The 27,404-nt window shown below is 50.6% G+C and overlaps 1 protein-coding gene across 1 annotated transcript in view; it reads left to right on the top strand.

Annotated features, from left to right (window-relative positions):
* LOC119432644 (FGGY carbohydrate kinase domain-containing protein-like) overlaps window positions 1-27,404 on the top strand; it is a 92,566-nt gene that overhangs the window by 24,826 nt on the left and 40,336 nt on the right. Inside the window, 5 exon segments of the mRNA XM_049658341.1 lie at window positions 12,993-13,144; window positions 16,483-16,708; window positions 23,380-23,508; window positions 26,839-26,867; window positions 26,869-26,931. Coding sequence (XP_049514298.1) covers window positions 12,993-13,144; window positions 16,483-16,708; window positions 23,380-23,508; window positions 26,839-26,867; window positions 26,869-26,931 — 599 coding nt within the window.

Below are 27,404 nucleotides of genomic sequence, written 5' to 3'. Positions count from 1 at the left end.
GTCGGCACCAGCACTGCACAAACGCCCGCGCTGCGGGTAACCAAAGGGGTCCCGCACCAGGGCGAAAATACAATAACAGGCGCATATAGCACGTCGCTGCGAGAGCACAGGCTCAAGCTGGGACACGCCGCTAGGAAAAGTCCCGGCGGCTATGCTACTTGCTCTGGCGATAACCAATGGGTCAACTCGCGAGAGCTCGGGCAATCTCCTTCGGCTTGGGCTTTCGGCAAGTGCGGCTCGGCGTGGTACGACCTCGCGCTGATCGGCTTAGCGTCAGGAAAGTATCAGCACAAAGTACGCGCTCCCTGCACGGGCAAAGGCAACGTGCGCGAGCTCACGTCCTAGTCACAAAGGTGTCGGCGGACGTGAGGAAAGCATGTACGTACCTTGCGCCGGTCCCGGAGATAAGAGAGCCACGCTCAGTAACTCGCAGCCGACGCGGCCGCGTAGTGACGTCGGCGCCCCGCCCTCACCGCCAACCACCGCGAGTGGAACGCCACCGCGGAAACCGGTTGGGAGCGGGACGGGGAAAAGGCGGGGGACGGCAGGACAGGTGAAGCCCGCGCAATGGCGCCGGCGCCTCCCTCAATCTCCACGGGTGCTGACTGTTTTCACAACAAATCCATGCAGGGGCGGGGCCTCGCCTCGATGATGGTTTGACCAGCGTCATTGGGTGTCGGTTCTCCTCGAGCATGACCCTTGATCTCGTATTGGAGCAGTTTTACAGTATTTACGATGCTCTTCATAAACGCAATCTACGAGTGGTCAAGCCGCATGCTACTTCAGGCAATACCTGGTGGACGCCACAACTGGCCGCTGAGCGGTCAAGGGTGCGCGCTATGCGCCGGCGGCTCCAACGGACGCGCGATCGTGACCTGCGCTATGTGTTCAGGTTACAATATGCCCGCGCCTTTGCGTGTTACAAACGTAATATCCGACACATCAAAGATACGTTTGACAGGTCCCTGTGCCAGGAACTTACGTCTCGCAATCTTTTCGGTCAGCCTTTTAAGCTGGCGTTTGCCAAGCTGTCGCCACCGACGCATCTGCCCCCACTAATTCAGTCGGATGGAAATCTGACCTCTTCTGTTCTGAACTCTGCGGCGTTGCTCTTACGGGTGCATGTCGGCTTCGATGATCCTGCTGAAGGACAGCGACTTTCATCGTCGCGTGAGATGTGTCGTCGACGCTCCGTACCCTTGCACCGCTGACGATTTTTCCTTCACGCTCACGGAGGTGGAGCACGCTGTCTTCCTGGGCAACCCTCGCGCGGCGCCGGGGCTGGACGGGCTTACCGCCATGTTCATTGGAAATCTGTTCCACCTTCAAGCCCAATTTTTTCTCTGCATTTTTTAATGCAGTGCTCACATTGGGTCATTTTCCTTCATGTTGGAAGGCTGGCAGAATCATCTTCATTCCCAAACCCGGCCGTCCCCCTGACCAACCTTCTGCCTCCCGCCCCATTGTGATGAATTCCCTATTTGGAAAAATCCTTGGACGTCTACTCAATTCCCGGCTCTATTACTTTCTCTGCTCCCGAAATCTCATTCATCCCCGCCAATTTGGATTCACTCATGCGCGGAGCGCCCCTCTAGCCCTTTATGCCTTGCGGCAACGCCTGTTTTCGCTCAAAACTGCGAACACCTCGGCGGTGTTAATTTCGTTAGATTTCACCGGCGCTTTCGACAGCGTCTGGTATGACGCTGTCTTGTTCTTTCTACGTAAGCACCACTGCCCTGCCAACTTTTACTATCTGCTTCGGTCTTTTCTGTCTGGCCGGAGGGTTGTGTTCCGGTCCAGTGCAGGCGAGGTGTCGGCATGCCCTTCAATAGGCAGCCCACAGGGTTCGCCTATTAGTCCTCTCCTGTGGAACATCATCATCCACTTCCTCCTGGACCTTGACTTCCCGCCGGCGTTCATGTTCAAGCGTACGCAGATGACACAATCATTTTAATCTCTGGCACTTTGCGTCTGCAACTGCAGGCATTAGCAGAATCTGTCCTCACCTTGATCTGTAATCCGCGCAGAACAAGGTTAAAATTAGTTCTCAAAAATCGTTCTTTGTTTTCTTCGACAATGGGCATATTGGAACGTCAAAACGACGTCCGTCTATTCGTCTGGACGGAATCTTTCTTCAGCACAAAGATCACATTAAACTGCTCGTCGGCGTGGTCTTTGACGACCGGTTTAACTTCTTCAGGGAGGCCTGAGATGTTCAGGCCTCCCTGAACATCTCAGGCTCCCGGCTGTGCCAGTGCTTTGCGTGGGGAGCCTGAAATTTCGCCTCAAGTCGGTGTTTGGCGGCTGACCTTCGATCGGCTGCCTCGCTGGTGGGTGGTACCCAGTAGCGGGGCATGGCTGATGCTCAGCCTCCTGCTGTTCTGCCACCGCCCGGGGGCGGTTACCCTTCGGCGGGGGCTTCGCCACGCTCGGACGACTCCGTCTTCGCTTCCGATGGAGACCGCGTGTTAGGAGCTGTGGATTTGGCCTCCCGTGGCGCGGGGCCGCCTGCTGCCTCCGCCGATCGGGTTACGGGACCTGGCGGTGCCGATGTGCCTTCCTTCGTGCGGAGCGGAGTTGACGCCGCGTTGACGGCGTCGTTTCATCGCGCTGTTGATCTGCAGAAGCAGATAACAGATATTCTCTTTGATACCAACTGCAAGGTGACCAACAATCACCGGTCCCAGATTTTGGGGCATCTGCGACAACTGCTACCGGAGCGTGCTGACATGCGGGCTGTGTGCGGCGCGTCAGTGCGGCAGGGCGGACGAGCTCCGGGACCAGCTGGCGCGGGCTCGCCTGGCTGGCTCTATGGCGTTACAGGCCGCCATCCCTTCGGGCCCGGCGGAGTTAACGTACGCTGCGGTCGCCCGTGGCGGTGTTCGTCCTGCCTCTGCGTTTCCACCTGGGTCTGGTGGTGCCGCTGCCCCGGCGGCTATGCTCCCGGGGGCTGCCCGCGCCGTCGCCGATGATCCCTTGTAAAGGCGAGAGCATGCACACGTCATGTTTCTCACGCCTCTCGTACCAACTGTCACTGCAGCTGAGGATCTGAAGCGTATATTAAAATCAAATGTCGATCCGGCAAGAGAAAACCTCGGAGAAATTTCTGTACACAAGACACCGCTCGGTCTCACGGTTTTGTCGGATGATCTCGCGTCGGTGCAGAAACTCAAAACGCTAATCGAACGGAACCCGGTCACCAGCACGGCTATGTCGGTGCGCTTAATTGGTGCAGCAGCGCAAACCCCACGTCAAATTGACAGGTGTCGACCCCGACGTTCCTGCTGTTAGTCTGATAGCCCAAATTAACTCGCGTAACACTGACCTCCAGCTGGACCCGTCCACCTGCGAGGTTCGCGTTTCCTTCAGGGAGCGCTCGGGCAATTTCACTCACGCGGTAGCAGTGGATCCTCCTGCGTACCGGGCACTCATATGCCGTGCGCGCGTCTCGGTGGGTTGGACTTCTGCAACGGTGTGGGAGGACGTGCACGTACCGACGTGCACGTTCTGCGCTATACTTATGGTCACGACCGGCGCTCGTGCCCTGTTCGAAACATTCCCGAGCGGGCGGTGTGCACGCGTTGTGCGGGCCCGCACCTCGGTGAGCAGTGCACGGTGCGCGTGGGGGATGCTGCAGTGTGTTGCAGCGAATGTCGCCGCGCGGGACATCCCAGTTCCCATCCAACGGGGGACAGGACCTGCACTCTCCTGATGGGCAGCGTTGCTCGGTTGCGAGCTCGCACTGATTATGGTTAGCTTGCTGGCCGCGGATTCTGCGGTGCGGCGCGGCGGTCTCCTCGCCCTCGCGGCTGCCGGGGGAACTCGTTCGCGCATGCGGCCGCGCGGGAGTCTCCTCTCGGCGCCGTGGGGGTGTTAGGGATCGCCGCACTTTCTTCCCCGTCTCCTTTTCATTGCTACTCCTTCCCTTCCTTCTTGTCTCTGTGTGTTGTCACGCCTCTTTCTGCCTCTTTCCTTCCACCTTTCACATTCTTTTTGCTTGGCTGGGGCGTGACGCCGGGGTGTGTTTGGTTGCGGAGCGGGTTCTTTGGCGTCGCGGGGCCGTCTGTTCTGTTTCGGCGTGCACGCCGGCACACTATATCGTCCGTGTCTATCAGTATTCGGCACCGCGTTAATTGTCTTCTACCATGGCTGATGCCTCGCCGCTTCGATTCTTACAGGCAAACCTCGCCAACACGCGCGATGCCACGAGGCTGTTGGTGCAGCACATGATTGAGGGCGATTTCTCGTTCCCGCTGCAGTCTCTGACCCGCACACCCGAGACCATAAGATTCCCCACGTGCCCCGTGATAACACGGTGTTCCATTCGCGGGAGCACCCGCCTATTGCTCTCCTTGCGCGGGCCCGTATACATTTGACCTATTTCCTGTATATGAATCGCCGCTTGTCGTTGCCGTCAGGCGCGACCGAGCCGGACTTTCGTTCGTTCTCGTCCCCATTTATGTACCGCTCCATCGCCCTCTCGATCCATTTTTGGACGAGCTGTGGTGGGTGTTTCCGGACGGGTCACCGCGATCGTATGTCATGGGAGGCGACTTCAATGCGAAACACGCGCTGTGGGGGCCCGAGCCCGGAGGCGTGCGCGGCGCGCAGCTCGTGCAGTTTGCCAATGCCAACTCGCTGCAAATACTCAACAGCCCCGCGTCGCTGTCCACTTTCGCGACTCCGTACGCCCGTTCCTGGATTGACGTCACGTTGGCGTCTGTCTCTCTTGCGAGCGCGGGTTTCACTTGGCTCGTATCGGACCGGGACAACCTTTCCGATCATCGCTGCATCGAATTTACTCTCTTCGCCGCAACGCGCAATCCAGAGTGCGTGCTCACCAACTACGCAAGAGCGCAGATTCTCGAATCTATGCGGGTGCATCCGGGGTTCGAGAGAATTAGCCGCGCCTCATTGTCATCTGGGCATGCGCTCGAAAGCGCGGTCGTGCGTTTCTATGAGATCTATGAGGCACTCCGTCGGCGCAACTTGCGCAAGGCTAAATCACGTGGCGGCAGGGCGAATGCGTGGTGGAGCTGTCAGCTATAGCTGAGGAGAGGCTGCGTGTGCGAGCGATGCGTCGACGATTTCAACGTGCCCGCGAGCCCGATCTGCGATCGTTTTTCCGGGCGCAGTAAGCGACGGCTTTCGCTGCTTACAAGCAGCATATTCGCAGGGCCAAGGACGCGGCGGATCGCGCGCTGTGCCAGGATTTGACGGCTCGTAACCTCTATGGTTCGCCGTTCAAACTGGCGTTCGCGAAATTACATCCCGCGACGCTCCTCCCACCGCTTGAGAACTCGCCCGACGTCGTCACGTCATCGGTGTTGGAGTCCGCTTCATTGCTGTTGGGCGAGCACGTCGCGACTGACGACTCGAGCTCCGACACCCCGTTCCACACGCGACTTCGCGCGCTTGCGCGCTGTGAAGGGGTCTGGTTGAGTCCGTGACGTTGGCCGTCCAAGGTGTGGCCGTCGACCTCGGCAAGTTCGAGCGAGGCTCCTGGACTGGCTGCAGCCTCTCACGGCAGGACCAGGCACCCCAGAGAGGATCCCCCTTCTGCGGCAGACCGGCACGTTCGATTCTCCTCGGGACGCCACGTCGGCACTCACGGAGAAGTTGCGACGCATCCCGACGCTAGGCCTACCCAGGTGGCCCCAGTCAACGCCGTGTCACTTCACCGATGAAGTTTGAGACGCCGGCATCTAAGACGAGTACACCGACGGGCCGACGGCAAGACAGAGGCGACTACGGAATCGACGAGTGCACAGAACTCTTGGAAAAGGAGCCGCCAAGCCTCGCACTCGGACAAACGTGCAACGGCAAGCGCAACAAGGTGACTCGTATTCGTAGCGTCTCAGTGATATGACAGGGTTGCCTGACTTTGAAGGATCAGCCGCCACAGACAAGCGCAGGCGCAAAATAGATCTTGTTTAGTGTATCTTTGTTAGGATTTTTCCCGCATACCCTCCCGGCCCTGATGATAACGTGTTCACGCTCCCGGAGATCGAGCACGCGCTGTTTCAGGGCAACTTACGTTCGGCGCCGGAGTTGGACGGGCTCACCGGCATGTTCGTTCGAAATTTGTTCCGTCTCCACCCTTCCTTTTTTTCTTGTTTTGTTTAATGCGGCCCTCCGACTATGACACTCTCCTACGCCCTGGAAAGAGGGACGCATTATTTTCATTCCTAAACCTGGCCGGCCGCTTCCTTTACCCTCTGCTTAACGCCCTATTGTAATGAATTCTTTATTCGGCAAAGTACTGGAACGCTTACTAAATTCCCGGCTTTATTATTTTCTAAATTCCAATCACCTCCTTCACGATAGCCAATTCGGTTTCACGCATGCGCGGAGTGCCCCTCTGGCACTGTACGTCCTGAAACAGCGCCTGCTGTCGCTCAAGGCGTCAAAAAACGCCGGCTATTCTGATCTCCCTCTATTTTCAAGGAGCATTCGACAGCGTGTGGCACGCGGCGGTGCTGTTCTTCTTGCGCAGACACCGCTGTCCAGCTAACTTTTATCACCTCCTGCGCTCCTTCCTCTCGGGCCGCCGGGTGGTGTTTCGGGCACGCGCGGGTGAGGTCTCGGCTCGCCCGACGATTGGCAGTCAGCAGGGCTCCCCCATCAGCCCCTTACTTTGTAACTTGATAACACATTCCCTGCTAAGGCTTTCCCTGCCAGACCGCGTGCACTTGCAGGCGTATGCGGACGACACTATCGTGCTGCTGTCCTGGCACCTCGTGCCATGCAACTGCAGAGTCTGGCAGAATCTGTCTTATCCTTGATTTGCAATTGGGCCCGGCAAAACAAGGTCAAAATTAGTCAGTCAAAATCCTTTCTTCGTCTTCTTCGACAATGGACACACTGGCACTTCCAAGAGGCGTCCGTCTATTCGTCTCGACGGCACCTTTCTAAAACGTCAAGATCACATTAAACTTCTCGGCGTGGTCTTTGACGACAAGCTTAATTTTCACGCCCATGTTGACTTTCTCAAGACCAAAAGCCGAGGTATTGATTACTCGATTGCTAAATTTCGAGCGTATGCATTACAAGCTACGTCCCGTCCTTTCACGACGCCTCTATAGACAGGTTCCGCTACCTGCGGTTGCATACGCGTCGCCGGTCTGGTGGCCCGCTTTCCCGACCTCGCACCTCACCGCCCGCGTTCAGTCGGTTCAGCGCTCGCTTCTGGTGGCTCTGACGGGCGCCTTCCACACCACTCGGACGTCGGCATTGCAGATCCTGGCCAACTGTCCGCCGCTCCCTCTTGAGCTGGATCGCCTGAATGCCGAATTTTCTCTATTCGTGTTGCGCCAAGTGACTCACTTCGCCAACGAGTCGTTCGACCCCCGGAACCTGGAGCACCCGTTCGACCCGTGGTCGCGCCATCCGCGGGAGCTGTGCCGATTCCGATTCCGCCGCTTAACACCCGAACAGGCCTCCCGTGTGTGTACCGTACCTGAGTATCACGTTTTCACAGACGGTGCATACACAAGCGTGTCGGCGGGCGCAGCTTTTTCGCGGCTTTTGACCCACGAGGTCGAATTTGCGCGGTCCGTAAATTTAAAGTTATTAACGCGTCAGGCGCCTACAGTGCGGAGGTATAGTCGCATTCACCGAGGCGATTCACTATCTCGCCACGTTGCAAGCGTCGACGCCGGTGCGCATTCACACAGATTGTCTGTCTTTGCTCCATGCCCTCTCAAACATCCGTGACGTGGACGCTCGTGTCGCATACTGTAAGCGTGCGTTAACGTCGCAAATGGTTGCCGGGCGCCGTATCTGTTCATACCACGTCCAGTCACAGAGAAATTCACTGTGACTTTGTTGTGAAGTGCTTGTGCACAATGCCAGCTGTTCCACGGGTGACCAGGACCGTGTCAGGCTCTTGCCTTTTGTCTTGGCGCCCTCTTTTCGTTGAAAAGAAAATAAACTTTCACTTTCACTTTCACGTCCCGGGTCACCGCGGTGTTCTCGGCAACGAGCTCGCGGATTCCGCTGCTTCAACCGCGGCCATCGACGGGTCTTTTGCGCGAGGTTCGTTCTTCACTGCGATCGGTCTGGTCCCGTTTCTTCCGCTTGTCTCGGAATGTGTGGCATGGCGTTTGGCAACGCGAGGGAGCCGGTACATCTTTGTATCAATGGATCCCCAGTGTGCACAATATACCTGAGCGGTTTCCACCTCATCGCTCGCCCGTGCACCTCTTCACGGGACACGGACATTTTGTGCCGTACTTGTTCCGTTTTAATCTGCACGCCAGCAATCTGTGCGTGTGTGGGACGCCGTGTGAGGACACCTCTCACTACCTGCAGGCTTGTCCTAACACCGCACAGATTGTTGGTCAATTGCGCAGCGCAATTCAGGTCGATTCAATCAGGCCGGTGTTACTCCGATCGCGGAGAAACTCGCGCTTTGCTCATCTAACCTTCCATTCTTATAGGACGGTTAGTGCTCATTTCGACTCCCGCACCTGCTCTTTTGCCTGACGCCTTTTAATCTCTATCACCTTCATGTCTTCTCGTATTATTTTTGCATGTTTGCTTCTGGCCATCGCCACTGTTTATGCCGACTATGGCGGGGGGAACCCCGTGGCCGATGACTTAAGCTGCATGCGTCATTGTCATCAATTACTGCTCTCCCTTTCTTCCCTCTCCCTGTGTTTTCTTTTATTGTCTGATGTAATTATTGCGTCCCTTCCTTGCTTTTCTTTCTTTTCTTTCCTTTTGTCCTGTCTTTCTTTTTCTCCTTTTTTTCTCTTTAGTCCTGCAGCCACCCGTGTGCCGCAGAGCTGTCCACCATCGACTGGCCGCCTCCTGCTTGTTTCCTGGCACCAGCGAGGCGCAGACAAATGCGCGGCATTTTAAAGCATTTTAATAAATTGGATCCGGCGTTTTCCGCGGATCGCTGTCGGGGCATCCAATATTTTTTTCATGGAGCTTGTTTTTCTTCTGCGTTCCTCCCTTTTTACTGTGTAATAACTGCGCGAGGGCATTTTGCTTTTCATAACTGACTGCCTTGCCTCCGAGCCCAATTTTTGTTTTCTTTTTCTTTTGATTGGCTTTCTCTAAATTTCCAATTGGGTTGCTTCGGTAACCCCTTTTCATTTATTTGATATTGGCTTTATGCCTGCCACTACCTCTCTGGTGCTGTGGGCTTGCCCCATTCTATTTTTAATTTATTTTTATCACTAAAGGGCAAAGAAAAAGTGATGACGTACCGACGCTAGAACGCAATCATATGATTCGCATGAATGCATGCCCATAAGCGTGGCTGTGTGGCCTAGTGGTTACGACGCTCGCCTTGAGACGCGTGTTTGATTCCCACCTTTGATTCCCAACTTTATCTTTTTCCTTGGAATCACCATTTTTTCCCTCTCTGTTTGGCGGTGCGGTCGGATGTACCCCGATGCCGCGGCGGAAGCCGTGGTGCCGGGCGCCGACGCGAAGCGGCGGTCGTTGGGGTGTTGCTACGCTGCACTCCGCAACACCCCAAATAAAGAAAAAAATACTGCTCCAGTCAGGTAGACTGCTCCCTTCTGATATTGAGATTATATTAGGATCACCAAAACAGTGATGCGTTTATTTAGGAATACCATCGAGCCCTTAAAAGGAGCCACAGTTGTGCCTAGTCACCAACAGCCCAGCGTGTTCTCCGTTCTAATGCCGCCAAACAGACAGGGAAAAAAGAAAGAAAAAATGGTCATACGTCATCGAGGCGAGGCCCCGCCCCTGCACGGATGGTGACGTGTCTGCGATGTCGCACAAACTACGGCAGAGTTAATACCGAACCGTTTGTGGCCCCCCGGCATTGCGCGCATAAAAGCGAAATTCAAATGTGTTTCTCACTCATTCAAAGTGCTACCGGTGAGAGACAGTGCTTCAAAAAATTACTCAGGAGGAGGAGGAATAAACTTAATTTCAAAAAGAAAAATTAGGCGAGCGTGGTTGGGCCCTTAATCCAGGGCTCCACTGGCGCGAGCGGCTCGCTGGGCTTGGTCCAGGAGAGCCACTTGGCTCTCCTTTACCTCGTCCGCAAGCCATGCCTCCCACTGCCTATTTAACATGAGTGGTTGTGATGTTATGTACGGGCTAGTAATATGTGAAGGCCTTTCCAGGCACTCCCATGTGATATGTTGTAGCGTGGGTTTGTTGGAACACCATGGTCAGACGTCCAGAAATCTTGTTCGGCTTATTTTACTGAGTTGATGCAGGTTGGGGAAGCTTTTTGTTTGAATGCGCCGCCAGTCCCTACTCTGCTGTCTGTTAAGGGCCTTGTGTGGAGGACCGTAGACTCTGCGTTCCTCCCGTTGTTGTAGAAGAATATTACGAGTGCTTGAAAGCAGTTCCACGCAAGGCCCTCCGCAGCTCGGTTGTTGAATCCTCGAGCTATATGGTCTGCCGCAACGTTACCATCCAAGCCCTTGTGAGCCGGACACCAGATAATGTCGTGGTGTTCTTTCAAGGTTTGTCCCAGAATTCTGCGTACCATTTTGGGTACCGTCCCATTGAGAAACAGGCGACATGTCGTCTGCGAGTCGGACAGTATGACTGCCGACTCGTTTCTGTGTTCCACGTCTGCAATTGTCATGGCTATTGCAGCCGCTTCGGCCGCGCACGTGGATCGAGTTACGACTGTGGCCGTTATGTTGCGTTGTTGTTGGGTAACCGCAAGCGTGTGAGTCTCTCTACTGGCTCTGCTAGTGTCTGTGTAGTACGCGGCCGAACCTTTCCCAAAACGATTCCGCAGGGTTACAGCTCGTGCTCGTAGAAGAAGCTGTAACCCTGCGCACTTCTAAAATTGCGCTAAGCATATTTGTGATCAAGCGAATGCTAACGTGGTGGCTCGCTGTATACAGATTGAAGTTCCCACTGTATAAAGGTTTCCTAGGCAACCTCTGCCGGGCGTATACAGGGCGCACAATCATTGTGTTTCCCACTGGCGTACATAATGGACTACTACACTTAAGGCGGCCGCAGCATCCACGCGGCATAACTTGCATTCTCCTTAGCTCACGCTTAATGTAGGCTAGCAGGAGCACAGTCGGAAAGCGCTGTCAGATGCATTTCGCGTATAGGTTATCACGTGCAAACGCTGAGGGTAGGGCGCGCATTTTTTAGCGGTACATGACTTTCCATGCGAGAAATTCGGCGCATGCGTGCCGTGGTAGCTCCTGACTCACCTGCGCTCAGTCAGGAGCTACCACGGCACGCATGCGCAGAAAAAAAAAAATGCGCACCCTACCCTCGGCTCTTGTTCCTGATAACCTATACGTGCTTCAAGCACTATACGACACTCTTTGTGGGAACAAGACAGCGACCCAACTGGAGCAATTATCCTAATTGATGTCGGATGGATAGGTAGCAGGGTGAAGATATAGGAGAACCAAGCGGTGAAATCAAGTCCCAAGCTATAGAGGCCACGTGGAGTGCTGCCTTAACACTGTACTCCGCAGTATTTTAAAATTAAATTTTGGGGTTTTACGTGCCAAAACCACAATCTGATTATGAGGCACGCCGTAGTGGGAGACTTCGAAAATTTGGACAACCTGGGGTTCTTTAACGTGCACCTAAATCAAAGTACACGGTTGTTTTCGCATTTCGCCCCCATCGAAATGCGGCCACCGTGGCCGGGATTCGATCCCGCTACCGTCGTGCTCAGCAGCCCAACACCATAGTCACTGAGCAACCACGGCGAGGTCCGCAATATTTTCACTGCGATTAAAAATAAATTCCGCGCCTTATTTTTAGATGTGTGCAATGCGTACGCGTGACACCATCGTAAGTAAGTAGACATGGAGGTTTCGATAAATAAATGCGGACACCGTACGTAGGCGATAGTACAACGAAATACATACACCAGTTTTGTAGCATACGGGAGGAAAGTTCGTGCGAATGACCGATGTCGCAGAAGACGTCAGTATTGGTAGGTCATTCCTGTAAAACAGGAGAGAGCGTCGTGTCTGTAGTGTCGGCAATCACCTGCGCAGCTGCCGGCAGGGAAGGACTTTGAACAAAAGGCGACGATAAAAAATTGTGGGGTTTTACGTGCCAAAAGCACGATCTGATTATGATGCACGCCGTAGTGGGAGACTCCGGAAATTTGGACCACCTGGGGTTCTTTACCGTGCACCTAAATCCAAGTACACGGGTGTTTTTCACATTTCGCCCCCATCGATATGCGGCCGCCGTCGCCGGAATTCGATCCCGCGAAAAGGCGACGATAGACGCCGGAATGCGGCCAGCGCAATGTAGAAGAAGAGATGGATGGAAGAGTCGAGCTTGCTTCAAAGCTTGCGCCCGGCTTTGCACACAGCACTGACGTGAGGGACGTCGTAACGATTGATTACAAAAGGAAGAGAGAGCACTGAATTGGTTGCGAAATGGAAAACAGACCCAGCATATTTGTTACGAAGCGAAGTCGCAGCAAGCACTTGTCTGCTCTGCCTAACGCCATCAGACCTCGTACATAAGAGCTTCAGAAGAACCTGTGTCTTCCTTGCCGAATATTCTGTCGCGCTTAGTGTGCATAATAAAGGAGTAGTCACTGATAATTACTGCTGATATTTTAACGCGAAGTCATTATATGCCCCATGAAGTGCAGAATCCGGCGTCCTCATCCGATGGTACCAAAACCCACGTGACCAATTGATGACGTCACGTTCCCGGCGCTTGACCTGGTGGCACTGCGAAATTCTACGGTGAACAGCCATGGCGTCGGACGGATGCCGTGGCCCTCACCCAAAAATCCGACCTGACAAAACCCATACTGCCAAAATTGGATAAAGGTGGATTAAATTGGATTACGGTTGGTACAAATTAGAGCAAGGCGAATTAAGGTGGATTAAGGCGGATTAAGGTGGAGTTTTAATTTAAGGTGATAGCTTGGACAAGTCGTCATGCTTTCGCATTCAAGTCACGTAAGGATACTTAAGTGACTGTCAACTTTTTTTGGGGGCGTCTAGCAACCAGTTCGTTATGGACCATCTGCGCAGGTGAGCCGGAGCAGAACGTGGTGCTGTGGATGGACCACCGCGCCGTGTCGCAGGCTGAGGCCATAAACGCAACTGGGCATTTTGTGCTGCGCTTTCTTGGCGGAACCATGTCGCCCGAGATGCAGCCACCAAAGCTCCTCTGGCTTAAACAGGTGAGTAGGCGCCAGCTGAACCAGCTCTCAGGCATTGCATCATAGACGAAATTCTCAGGAACCTTCGGGCAATGCCTTCAGCGACGCGCCTAAAATTAAAGTTGAGGTCACGATCGCAAATCTGGCAGAGGGAAGACAGGGCGTTTGACGTTTAGCTTATTCTCTCTACCCGTGACTACTGAAATCATGCAAATATAAAGTAGTAACTATAATGTCGGTTCTATATTATCTAAAATGTCTCTGTACTGTTAGAGGAAGTGTAATTTTTAACGCGAAAGCGTTTCTTGGCTAGGCTGGCGAAAGCGCGAATCCAGTTGGCGTCCACAAAAGGCGTACGGGAAAGCTTTGTCCGGAAAGCACGTGACCTCTCCCACCGGAACTGACGCCAGCGCCAACAGCTGCCGCGGCAACCACCTGCAGCTGCGGCGTAGGAGAGGAGAATCCTCGCTGCAGCAGCGGAGAACGAAAGCGCATAGGAATACTAAGCGCGTCGACGTCTCCGCCTATACTCGGATCACAGGGCCATGATAGTGTCTATGTACGCCGACGCATGTATGCCGTCACCGGAAGGACAAGAGGATCTGTTAAATGACGCCACCCACAACGACGTGGTAGTCTTACTACTATACCTGAGACCTGTGATGCGTACTGCCTCGACGCCGAAATAGAAGAGAACATGTAAAATGATGTCGAAACCCCCTTGATTGCAGCAAATCATGTAAATAAACACAATTCGACCTCTCACATTGCCCCATTCTTAATAACACAACTGGGCAACACCACTTTCCAGCACCTCTCCGAAAAAACAACTTAGCGAAAAGAAACGCTTTCGCGTTCTCATCTCATAAGGATACGCTTAGAGATCCTCTGCAACCTTTTTTTGTGTAGTCAGTAACGCTGACAAGGGTAAACGAAATAAGTGCGTGGTACAACTAATCGAATTTGCATACAAGTTAAGTGTCACATCGGACGACTGTTTGGCACACTGAGGTACCAATGCTTCGTCTGCTCATTTTTGACAAGCCGCCATTGTTGCACTCATCAGTGTTTGGCACGCAGACAGGGCAAGCGACAGGACGGGAAACAGTGAATAAACGTCCCTCAGCTTTGTTATCAAGAAAACAGCTACAATTCTTGCAAGTCACACGTACTACAAGCCAAGGGACGTAGATAATTCACTGTACTTTTTTTGTTTGTGTGTTTGCGGGATGTGCTTGTTTGATTACATGTGGTTTTGTATCGTTTCTTTTTCCTGCTTATTTTGTAGCTATATGTACCGTCACTCTGAAAAAATAAAGCAGTTGAAATTCAGCGCTCGGTCCTGTTTCTTTTTTTGCCCTCGTGTTTTACTTGCACGGCATATCTGTTGTTACTGAATAAGAAAAAGGAGGTGAGTATGATGACGATTTCTTAAAATGTAGCAGAAATACACTAGGTGATCAGCGATGAGAGGTGTCAGGGTACTGTAATCAAAATAGAAATGGAAATACACGAAAATTCTGTCGTAAATAGAATAAAATAACCTGCATTTATGGTTGTCAGTCGTCTACAAACAAGAAGAAATAAAAATGAACTTAAAATAATAATTATGGTAAATAAACGAATTTAAATGAAGGGAATGTCACAGGTCCGAGGTTCTTTTCGGCATTAAAATTTTGTAATTTCATAAAGGAGAAATAAATCGTATAATATGACATACAATACTTAAAAGAGGAAGACAATAAAATGTGAATCTCACTTGCAGCAACGCTGCTGCAAGTGGGAGTACAACAGCTCGGCCCAAGATCACGAAGCAGAATCTCCAAAAGTCGTTTTTCACTAAGTGGGAAACCGCCGGCAGGATAGGAAAATAAATTAACTGAACACAGCGCATGTACCTCATCATTGTTAAAAGCCGATAGCTCTCTCTGGCTCTTTCGCCCCTTTTTTGTGTTCTGTGGCTGGTGGTCGGTGGTCGGTTGTTGGACCCGTGGGACTTTAACCGACCATACACAGGCGCCAGTGCAATGGTCACGTACTCTCGCTCAACCAGGTTGCGGGGCGCGTTCGTCGGTGAACGCAAACTATTACAACTTTTTTGAGACGCACGCGTTGTCTACCTATACTGCCGCTACAGATGTGCTGGTTAACGTCTCTGTTCTCTATGCAATCAGGCTATGAAACAAGAAACCCTACCTAAATATTTTCAATGCGACAAATATACGCTTTCAAGCGCATCATTCCTTCAAGCGTTTGGCTATTCCATTGGCATTCATCACCGATGGTTTCTGCAAAATGACTTTTTTTTTACAGCGAAGTTGTCTGCTAGGGTTCTATAAATTTTTCGTGTCCTGTCAACAGATCTGCGTGTGCAAGAACTCAGCTCCCGAATTTGATGCAAAATCACTTCATTCTATGCAAAAGCTTATACGTCTCATCACTTGGATATACATTTTCAGTAGATTAGTTAGTAATACGCACCATTTTCAAAATCAGTAGACTCTCAGGTAGATAATAAGGGTTTCTCAAAGATTTGCCGCTGTGCGACCCGCGTCTGCCATGTGTACGCTCGCACCACCGTTTCTTTGTCGTCGTTCCAAGCGCTTGCGTGCCTAGTTTCCTTCCGCTCTTCCGGCGTGGCGGTCCCGTCGCGCGTTTCTAGTTTTCTTCGGCTCCCCGAGGTGGCGGTAGTCTTCCACGGGAATGTATGCCGCCGTTGAAGACCGCCGATCAAAATAAAAGCGTGTGTGCGTGTGTATTTCTTCCGGATGACCACCGTCGCCGCTCAAGAGAACTAAAATTTGCTCATATATTTGATCTACATTCTGTGTCACCTCTATGTCGTGTGCTATACTGATTCGCTGGTAATCCACCTTCACAGCAGTCGAATGGCGCGTGTTTTTTTTTGTCCTGTCGTCTTAGCTGTTCGCCATGCTTATCACGAGCTTATCACAAATCAACGAGCTTAATTTCGTAATCTCGCTCAGTGGTTCCTGCCGGTTGTGTTACAATCTACAAACGAAATGTTGTACACATTTGACACAGAAACTCGCCATGTACTACAATATGTAAAAAATTTGTGCGTTTTCGTGTGCATTCCTGGCTCTTCGTCAATCTGGACGAATGAATTGTGAGACAGGTGGGAGGCCTTAAATTTATTCCACGTTGTATCAGTAAGCTACTTGACATTGCCTGTAGTATATAGAAGAAGCTGTTGTTCAAATCGCAAAAGGCAGTCTCACAAAAATGTATCTGTGCTGTCACGTTTGGAAGTTATTTCGCAACGAAGTTCTTGAAAGGGAGCATGAGTTTTCGGCTTGAGATGGTTGAGTATAAGAAGGGAAACATGTACGTCGCAGCACATTCCATCGACCTGGGGGCGCATTGGTCTGGCCCTGGACTTGTCCGATTTCCTAACATGGCGAGCCACTGGCTGCGCGTCACGGTCCCTCTGCACGGCCGTGTGCAAGTGGACGTACCAGGCGGGTACGGTGACCGGCTCCGATATGAAACCTGGCTGGCAGGACTCCTTTTGGACTCGCATCGGCCTCGATGACCTCACGCGCGACAACTACAGGATCATAGGTGAGCAAACAGACGAGCACCTTTATCCGCCTTGGCGGCTCTGTCACTATGGTGTTGGGCAGCTGGGGCCGTATTCTGAAACGTTCCCCTAGGCGAAATTTCTTTTTTCGCTTTCAGGCGTGCGCGCTGATTGGCTGGTTGAGCAAAATTGAATGACGTCGGGCTCAACCACCCATTCAGCTCATCCAATTTTGCTAAAACAGCCAATCAGCGCACGCCTGAAAGCGAAAAAAGAAATTTCGCCTAGGGGAACGTTTCAGAATACGGCCCCTGATTACGATGTCGAGGGTTCGGTTCGTAAACGCGACAACTGCCTCGCGCTGTTCTTCGCATGCACGCACATTAAAGAATCCCAGTTGGTAAACATTAACTCGGAATTCGCCAGTGCGTTTTATTGCGATAGCAATCATATGGAGACACCAAGGGGATTTCTGCCGTCGGCGTCGTCGCCATTGCCGTTGCCGTGAGGTTCCGTATGACATCAAACAGCGATGAAATCGTTGCCGCGTGCCGTATGCTGTATGTGCGAGTGAAAGCGCGCGAGGGACGCGCGCTTTAACGGGGAGCGAGCGCACGACGTGGAGCAAACGCGCGTTCTGCGCCGTGCTCCCTGAAGGGCTGCAGAATTAGGCGTCGCTTTCCTCCTATACAATCACCATATATACAGAGCAAACGGGACTTCTTCCGTCGCGCGAAAGGCCGTAGGGGGACGGGAGGGAGGGAGGGAGGGAGGGGAGGCGACGTTTAGCTGCGGCACCAAATGCGTATTTATATAAAAACGTTGCGAGGCGAGAAGGTGGTAAAGACTTTGGACGCTGCTCGACGAGTGTCCCGTTCTGATCTCGTCGAAAACCTCGTCGAAGACAAGCCTGTGCCACGTGACAATGCTTACTGAACTCATTCTCCAACCATCCTACTGGTCGGAAGTTTTCTGGGCGCTTTTTCTGGCGTTGATGTACCGCAAATCTTGATCGTTTTGATTATTTTATTGGTCCATCTCGGTTTCCGTAAAAGAGGCTATGACACCTAATTTTCAAGCTTGGATTTGACATTGCACGTTGAGCCATACGCATGCCACAGCGAACTGGTAAAATTAGATTGTGGTAGTATATGTGTTTTCGAACTGTTAATGCGTTAGCATCAGGCGTGTCAAAGTGAAAAAAAAAAGTACATGTGTGCATACATATTATACAAGGTGTCCCAGCTATCGCGCAGCATGATTTAAAAAACGAGGAACGACGTTACGCGTAGCAAACCTAGTGCGTATTGTTTCCAGCACAGTGGAGTAGTCGCCAGTAATTTTGTTCATTACTGAGATTTAATTACGTAATTGTAATTAATTATCTAACTCGAGAAGTACTGTCTTAATTATTAAAGTTTCAATCAGAGAATTGTAGAGCAACATGAAAAACTTCCGATACAGCTTTCTGTTTCTCAATACGTGCTACATAAATGTGTTTTTCCGAGTGTGAAAGAATCCCGCGAATACACGCAGAACGGCCACGCGACTGGCCGCTCGAGGCACTTTGCGTGTAGTCGCGGGCTTCTTTCACACTCGGAAAAACACACTTATGTAGCACGTATTGAGCAACAGAAAGCTGTATCGGGAGTTTTTCATGTTGCTCTACAATTCTCTTCATTGACACTTTAATAATTAGGACAGTGCTTCTCGAGATAGATGACTAATTACAATTACCTAACTAAATCTCAGTAACGAAAAAATTACTGGTGGCTACTCCACAGTACTGGAAATATATTACCCCTTCATCTCTACATATTCATCATCATGGCCAGCGTCATTCTCTTCTGCAGCGCGCGGCGTGCAGAATAAACCGTCGAGGTTTAACCGCTGTCTCGCAAGTGGTGGAGGTGCTTGGTCTCGCTGTCTCCCAATATATGCTCCTATCATATGAAGCCAAGAAACAATAACACGAAGGACAGCATCATCATCATCATCAGCAGCAGCCTATATTTATGTCCACTGAAGGACGAAGACCTCTCCGTGTGATCTCCAATTATCCCTGTCTTGCGATAGCTGATTCCAACTTGCGCCTGCAAATTTCCTAACTTCATCACCTCACCTAGCTTTCTGCCGTCTTCGACTGCGCTTCCCTTCTCTTGGTATCCATTCTGCAACTCTAATGGTCTACGGATTATCCATCCTACGCATTACATGGTCTGCCCGGCTCCATTTTTTTCTCTTAATGTCAGCTAGAATATCGGCTATACCCGTTTGCTCTCTGATCCACACCGCTCTCTTCCTGTCTCTTAAGCTTAGGCCTAACATTTTTCGTTTTTACGAAGGACAGCATAGGGGAAATTAACTGTAGTCTGAATTGAAGTAAAACGATAAATAAATTAAAGTTACAGTGGATTAAAAAAACTGATTGCATGTGGGATACATACCCACATCTTCGCATTAAATGCGCGTGCGATGCTCTTACCGATTCGGTTACCGCGCGCCTGTTTTCCCATCGACTTTACAGAGTATTTATGTTTGTCTGCTAGAACAAACCCTGGGATTATTAGCCAGCACCAGCACTCACAGCCATGGCAGTGGATGTATAACATCATGTCTACCACAAGGCGTCACGTCATACGTGAGCAGTTCTTTTTCTGGGTGAAGGCAACTGGTCAATAAATCTACACATGCAACCTGAAGGCATCGAAGCTGCCGGATTCGAGACCCTCATGTATATATATTGCAACTTTCGGTAGTCTGGAAGAGGCGGGACGTGGGTCGAGTGACCTCCAGAACAACACTTTGCAGGGTGGTGAACGCGGTTCAAACAATGGACTCGGAACCTCACAGAGGTGCGACGTATGGCTAACGCATTTCTCTCGCATTTACCACTAAATCGCCACCGAATCCTTTTATATCGCTGTTGAATTGCACAGCAGCATGACAACCTTGAGGGATGACCAAATTAATCGCACCCTCGGAAACAACTCCTACGGAATAACTGAACCCGATTTCGAAGGCCATGATTTTGTGTACTGCAAGCACCGAAAGTGATTGGTTGGAGCTGGGAATACGTCATGGATGCAGTGCATTGTTTTGTTCTTGCATGTGCATCTTAGTGGTCTGCTGCTGCTTCTTATCGCGCGAGTGAATGAATTGTGGGCACAAAGAGCCTCTATTTCGTTATCAGCGTGACGTCACGTGCCGTGCGCAAAGTGAAGTGCGAGACGTGTGCAAAAAGCTGGTGGGCAAAACTTTTTCCTCGCGCCATGGCCGTTACGAATAGCCTTCTGCAGTGGATTTGTCCGAGTACGTGAGTTCGCTGCCAGAAGCTGCACGTACGTGGTATGTCGAGAAGCTCATCGACTGCGGCGAGCCGTACCCTGATCCTGTCCTCATGGAGGCTGGTAAAAACAATCCGAAGTGTTGGCCGAACGTTCGATTCGGCGACATATATGTTTAACGCTTGAGGACGTGTGGACCTTCCCGCAGTGGTGGCCCAGTGGCTATGACTTTGCACTGCTAAGCACAATGTCGGCCGCGGCGGCCGCATTTGTGCAGATAAGAGATAATTCTACGCTATTCAGCGCTAATTCCGTAGATATTCGAAAATTTATGCTTCATATTTAATTGGAATAATCCACCCATTTCTTGACCAATCCCCCATCGTGGGTAAGAGCCACAGACGTGATAGGCGGCGGCAACACCACCACCACCACCAACAACAACAACAACGACGACGACGACGACAACAATAACAACAACAACATTTTGATGTGGGCAAAGTGCAATACCGCCCGTGTACCGTGCACAGTGTGCATATTAACGGACACTATGTGGTGAGTGAGTGAGTGAGTGAAACAACTTTAATCGGTCCACAATAGACGCGAGTAAACTCAACGTCACCTGGCTAGGCCAATTCGGGAACCATCAGGTCAAACCTGACGGCCCTCTCGCGGGCTCTCTGGGCTGCTAGGACTTGAGAGGTTTGATCCTGGGCCTTAATGTTCAAAAATAATCCGGATTCCCTCACTACCGCGTGCCTTATAATCACATCGTTGTTTTGGCACGTAAAATCTCCGAATTTTAACGCCTAGAGCATACACTACGGGAGCAATAAATCCGTACCGCTCGCTCAATGACCTTACCTTACAGGTACATGTGTGGACATTTGGTTGAGCTCACTGAGAGGCTGAGCAATGAGGGTACAGACGATTGACATCTACGATCCAAATCAAGAAGCTCCTCCACGATTGAATGGATCCGGATCGAAAAAGATCGGGTAGGAAATGCCCGTGTGACAGGGGCATCAATGGATGCGGCAGACTTAAATGCTTTTTCGGTTTACAGCAGCAAACCGCTGTTCACGCAGTTCACACTTATGTAATGAAATTTGTCAAGTGGAGAGCTGCCTACGTGTCATGCGCTGTCTTCATCACGTAAGCGCCAACGTGACTGCATTTCTCCTGGTGGCTTCCTCCTGTGTTCGCGCTTCAAATTGAACTTGAACCAGCATGGAAGCCGCTGAATTCGAGTTTTGGAGAAAAATTCACAGCATATCCACGGGGTGAATGATGATGAGTGGGCGAAGCTCCGGAGGGAATCATCGGATCTCCCGCTTAAGGGGACGCTAGCACAAACGCGTTAGAAAACGTGCAGTACTCTCTAGTAAGGGGGAGCGGCCACAGCGTCTTACGCAGCCATTTACACATGCCGGAACGTGCACCGCGTTTGCGGACGCCATCACATGACTGCCGAGAGAGTATACCCCCCGTATTCATAAACGCTCCTCGACTTGAACTTGACTTGCCACCGCTTTGGGCAGCGCGTTCGAAACGCGTTGAAGGTAAGGCGGAGAGGCCACAGCGTCTTACACCAGCTTCTTACACGGGCCGTAACGCGCTAGCACAAACGCGTTAGAAACGCGCTAGAAACGCGGCCTTTCGTTAATGTTGGGTATTTATTGCCATCGTGGTGCGTGTGTACATGTCCGCTTCGTGGCGTAGTTCAATAAAGAAAAAAAAAAAAAAGCTTCGTGGCGTAGTGGGCTAACGCCGCGCGCTCGGAAGCGAGGGGTCCCTGGTTCGATTCCGCGCTACGGACACAACTTCGGAATTTTTTTTCTCATTTTTCTCAGACTGGTTACACACTACTACTACGACGAGGGACGAACGGGTGCCGCTATAAGGAGCTTCGCCCCTAAAAAGCGCAAGTTGTCCCCGCAGATTCTGTCGGCGTCAGACGACTGTTCGTGGCGCATTGCCACCACCCACATTTGTCGCCGCTTGTCGTCTGTCGAAAACGGAAAAAACCCGATGCCACAGCATTTTTATTGCAATTAACACATCAAATCGCCCATCAACCCGCCGGCACGGATGAACTGGCTGGTCGGACGCCCACAAAACACACGCAAAAATAAAGAGCACCCACGATGCTGTCAGTGTGTGCCAACGCGTGTGTGGTGTGCTACCAAGCTCTCTCGCGTGTGACGGAAGATCACGTGACTGACTCATCATGACGTAGTACGGGAGAGGTCTGTTCAACAGCAACGCCGTTATTTAGCCGTTGTTTCCAGAGTGTGCAGGGCGAAACGTTACGTGTCTCGAGCTGCTTCGAAGTGGACAATAGAGTGGTGGCCTCGCATTTTCTGACGGCACACAGTCCATGACAAAATGGTGGTCACTGTCGCCGGGAGGGGTGACTGTATGATAACGCAAAGGGGAGTGCCTGGCTATTTGAGGCCCGAGCTGTATGCCTGAATGCAAAAACGTACCAGCGCAAATATGCGCCACAGGTTGAGATGTGTGTGCTAAAAAAAAAGAAGTCCGGTAACGACTCGGCAGATCGTAATTGAATGGCAAAATATTCACCCAGAGAGCCGTAGTGAGTGTGCACCTTCCAGAAGCGTTGGGAATGCAATAATATGGAAGGATTAACTGGTCAGCAGTTGCGATAAGTTTGAGACGACTAGGGTGTTGATGGAAGAAGAGCAGGGAAGAGATTTATAGAATAGGAGTCGTTGCAAGTGTAGTTAATGGTATAGTATAGTGATAGAGGTCCTAAGTACGAAAGCTATAGGGTCGAGATCAGATAAGCAGATCACATAGCGAGATATAGAGTAAAACCTGATTACGTTAAGTAGGGTAGGCAGATATTTGTCTCTGCCCCGTTTGAAAGGGGATGCCATGAACATCATCATCCTCATCATCATTATTCAAGTTCAAGTAACAATGTGTGCTGAGAGCCCAGTTTTTTTTTTTTGTGTGTGTATGCCCCTGCAGCTTTTCCTTCATTTCCACAGAGAGTGGTGCGCGATTATAGTGGCTCAGACTATGCAAATCGGCGATCACGCGCTAATACACATTTCAATTCTATATACTTGGGAACCTGTCTGTGATTACTTTCACTGTTCCTACGACACTCAGCGGCCGCAGGTTCTGCGTAATTACTTTGGTTCAGAAATCAACTAATCCTAAAGTGTTTTGTGTTTGCTTTGTTTTCCGCGGCAGGTTAACATTGATGTTGGTAGGATGTATTTGTGTTGTCCATCTATTGTCTTCTGACCGTGTTTCTCTTTTACGCGAAATTTTGAAAACCATGACTCATTACCAACTTGCTCAGTTCTCAGTCCTTTTAAATAGCAAAATTTTCGTTGTGTTTTTTGCCAAAAGCAGTAGTGACCGCTGAGCTAATACAATTATGAGCGCAGGACAGGAATTCCGGCCACCAGGATCCCCCTGTGGAAACGGTTTGAGCATGGAGGCTGCCATAGAGATGGGCCTGAAGAAAGGCACGCCCGTCGCCACTTCCATTATCGACGGGCACGCCGGAGGCCTTGGTACGTAGTATTTGCGAGTTATACACGCACGACTTAGTGCAGCTGTGCTCAGTGCAAGTGTCCAGTTCCCACATTATGCAAAGCTTTGCAGCCAATATTGCAGAATGTTTGATGGTCTCTTGATGGCCGTGCTTTCTTAATTTCATTCCACATGTGCGCGCCCGAGTATCTTGAGCGAGAAAAATTGAAAACTATTTGAGGCACGAGGTTTATTCTCATGCTGAGTCAGACGTCCTCATTACAAGATTGAGTAGCTGACCACAATGGTCCAGTACGAAATCACAGGAAAGGAGCGCGATATTTAGTAGTGGCGAATATGCGCGGCGAGGCGCTCTCAGTTAGTATTCGAACTGGTAACTTCTGAGTCCTTTAGGCGTCTTTTCCGAAGATCTTGCATCCTTGCTATGAATTGTAAATGTAAGCCTCTTAAGGTATTGTAGCTGGTATAGAGAGTTTTGAACACACACACAAACATTTATAACTTTTGCGAAGTTATCTCTCAGTTAGCAGTCACTGCATATTAATAAAATGTCTGGCTACGCATGCTATAGTGCACAGAACCAATCTGAACTATTGCCTCTGATTTTAATTCGCAAGCATTCTTTGGCAGGATCCCAGCACCGTCGCGCGAAAAATGTAATGCCTTGTATCTGCACAAAAGTGCGTAATTTCCAAAGTTAAGATATTTAATCGTTATAATAGTGTAAATGTAGATGATTGGCAGCTTTATAAGCGACAAGGAACAATTGAAACAAAATAAAAATAGAAAGAGAATACTCATAGAGGTACAGAGGAGAGCACTGTTAGGTTGAACACCTCATTAGTATTCAATAGCCTGTAGCAGTTGATGTTCAGCACAAAATAAAGAAAACAATTATTTTCTTTATCGGTATCATCATTAGGCGCCGTATTCGGCACATTTCCCCCGCGGAGTATAAGGCATGTTGAAGTTATACCAGCTTGAATATTAATGAGGCGTTTACTCTTACACTGGACGACCCTGTACATAGGGCTCCACAGAAAATGCATGGGGAGGCTTATATAGGGGTGGGCCAACTGAAATTTCGGGGTGGGCGAACTTAAAATTAGGGGTTGGCCAACTTAAATGTCAAGGTGGCTCAACTTGAAATTTGGGGTAGGCTAACTTGAAAATTGGACGTGGGCAGACTTAAATTGAACCTGTACATAGGGCTCCACAGAAAATGCATGGGAAATCTTATAGAGGGGTGGGCCAACTTTAAACTTGGGGTAGGCATAACTGAAATGTGGGGTTGGGCCAACTTGAAATTTGGGGGTGGACCTACTTAAATTTGGGGTAGGGCAACTTTAGATTTTGGGGTGGCGCAATGTCCAGTTCAACACTGCTGAGCGTTCTTCGAGTTATGAACTCCTCGCGGCCAAGCGAGCGCGTTGAACGCTTGGCGCATTTTCATAGGCGAGGCACAGTTAGAAGGCAAGCGAGAGCTTGAGTGGACAAGGAACGCGCGCATAACACAGGCTTGCGAGAGCGACAGCGAGGGTGAAATGACATTGCTGCGATGCACCCTCCCCCTACGCAACACCCTACGCGCTACTGTGGCAGCTGGTGATCCCTTTCGCCTGCTCTGCTCCGTCTAGCAGCCCTCGTGCCCGGCGTTCTGGCTGAATTGGTACGATTGCCTTGAAGGGACCGGATGCGGCGAGAAAATCTGACAATTGTCTACTACAGCCTAGGCTTTCTTTGCCACCAGAAAGGCCGTGGGTAGGCGCGCATAAGCTAGGAAAAGCAAGTAAGCAAAAGGAAGCAAAAGCGAAGTCACAGCCGAGCCAAGCAATGCTTTTAACTATTATAGCAACCCTATTATAACGGCTAAATGTCATAACTTTGCAAATTACGCATTTTTATTGTAATTATATGGACGCTCCAATTGCATTTCTGCCGTCGGCGTCGTCGTCGCCGTCGCCGTGAGGTTTCGTATAAAGTCCAATGGCGATACAATCGTCGCCGCGCGCCGTACGCTGTGTGGGAGTGAACGCGTAGGAGGGTGAGCCGGCAATCGCGGCTTAATGTAGCGCACACGAGGGAGGAAGGCAGGCTGGAAGCGCGCGGTCTTTCGCGCGCGAGGCACGGGGACGAGGTGACGGAGAGGGAGAGGGAGGGGGGGGGTTGCATTCCGCTCCGCCGGCTGCTGCTCACGGCAAGGCCGCGTGCGCGCCGTATCTTGAAAGCGATCTGCGCGATGTGGGCGAAGTGCGCGCCCGCGCGGACCTCATCTTCAAAGTGATCTGCGATGGGGACAAAGTGCATTCACCGAGTGCTGGTAGCTTCGTATGCGCTGTGCTTTTGACGTTTAGTTCGCGTTGAAGCGAGACGAGAGACAGCGCGAAGGTCAATTTTCCCGCTGCTGCTAGCGCGCTTTCTCACTGCGGCGTTTTCACAGCGAGTTTCCGCGGTCATCGGGCGAGATGTGTTCATGTTTACCTGTGCGCGCGTGACAACGTGCTTGTCTGCTTAGTTAGTAAGGGAATGTTAGTAAGCGAATACTGTCCTTGCTTGGTATAGCTCTCTGCTAATTTGCTATTGCAACCGATGGCTCGCTTTTCGGGCGCGACTGCAACTTTTTTGTAGAGATATATAAGGCATTATACTTTTCGTATGACGGTGCTGGGGTACTCGCCAAAGAATGCTTACGTATTAATAACCTGAGTAACAATGCAGCATGAAGAACGATGCGCCATTGCTTCACGGACCAACGCCGTCTCAGAATAATTGAAGGTTGGATAATGCTCGCCTTTCTTAGTTTTCTGCGGAAAGCCTTACATTTTTGTTAATTTTTTGTGCAGATAATTATTTTGCGGTGGTAAAATTAACTTTGGCAATACCTACTAATGAGCTATTACCAACTCTATCAGCTTTCAGCTTCTGAATCCCTTAACTGCAGCGAAAATGTTTTTACACTGATATCGCGCGTCATGTTTTTCTAAAGTATCTGATATCAGGAATGCCTATTGAGTTTTTACTGGTCTTGTTGAAAAGAAATACAAACGTCATTTTGTATTATTGATTTGTCAAAATTAAAAGAACTGCACATATATACATATGGAAAAATTGTGGAAAGTTCACGACGAGTTAACACGTCATCGGCACCGGAGGACGCTGGTTGTGATGGCTAGTTACTTCGTCATCGGCTGTTAAGGAGTTAAACAAGACCATCAACAGAGTGGCACGATATGGAGTGTAATCCCTGGTACGATAAATGCCATCTCAGATCACCGACAGTTGTCTTTTTTATTCACTAGAGGTCATGATTATGACGACGCACTACATTTAATCTTTCCGGATTCCCGTAGGCCTGCTTGGCTGCGAGGCGGAAGGCGAAGTTCCCGAAGGAATTCTCCCAACGCCTGGCCATTATCGCTGGGACATCAGCCGCTCATATGCTGGTGAGTTGGCCACAGATGGCGCCGTACCGCAGATATTTGTCGTGATTAGTTGCGCTGTTTTCTTGGCGCTTTCACACTATACAGTAGAGGCTCACATTAAGGCGACGCCAAGCAAAAATATTAGGCTCAACCTATGCTGACAAATATCGGCCGATTTCGATTACTAGCGTTATCAACACAGTTTTTGAAAAAATACTATCGGTGCACATAAACAAATTCATATCCAAATACAATATACTGAGGCCCCACCAACACGGGTTCAGACCTCAGAAATCTACTTCTTCCGCTGTTTTCACCCTTACGCACCTACTGAATACGGCTCTCCAGCAGAATAAAATTGCGGTCGTTGTCTATCTCGACATTAGAAAGGCCTTCGATACAGTTGACCATCATATATTACTGAACAAGATTAACAATCTAGGGTTGAGGGGCAAAATCCACAACTTGCTCCGAAGCTACCTCAGTAACCGCAA

This window comes from Dermacentor silvarum, chromosome 11 (assembly GCF_013339745.2).
Source record: "Dermacentor silvarum isolate Dsil-2018 chromosome 11, BIME_Dsil_1.4, whole genome shotgun sequence".
Lineage (NCBI taxonomy): Eukaryota > Metazoa > Arthropoda > Arachnida > Ixodida > Ixodidae > Dermacentor > Dermacentor silvarum.
The sequence above is the reverse complement of the archived record's forward strand: the minus strand, read 5'-3'. Positions and strand labels throughout refer to the sequence as shown.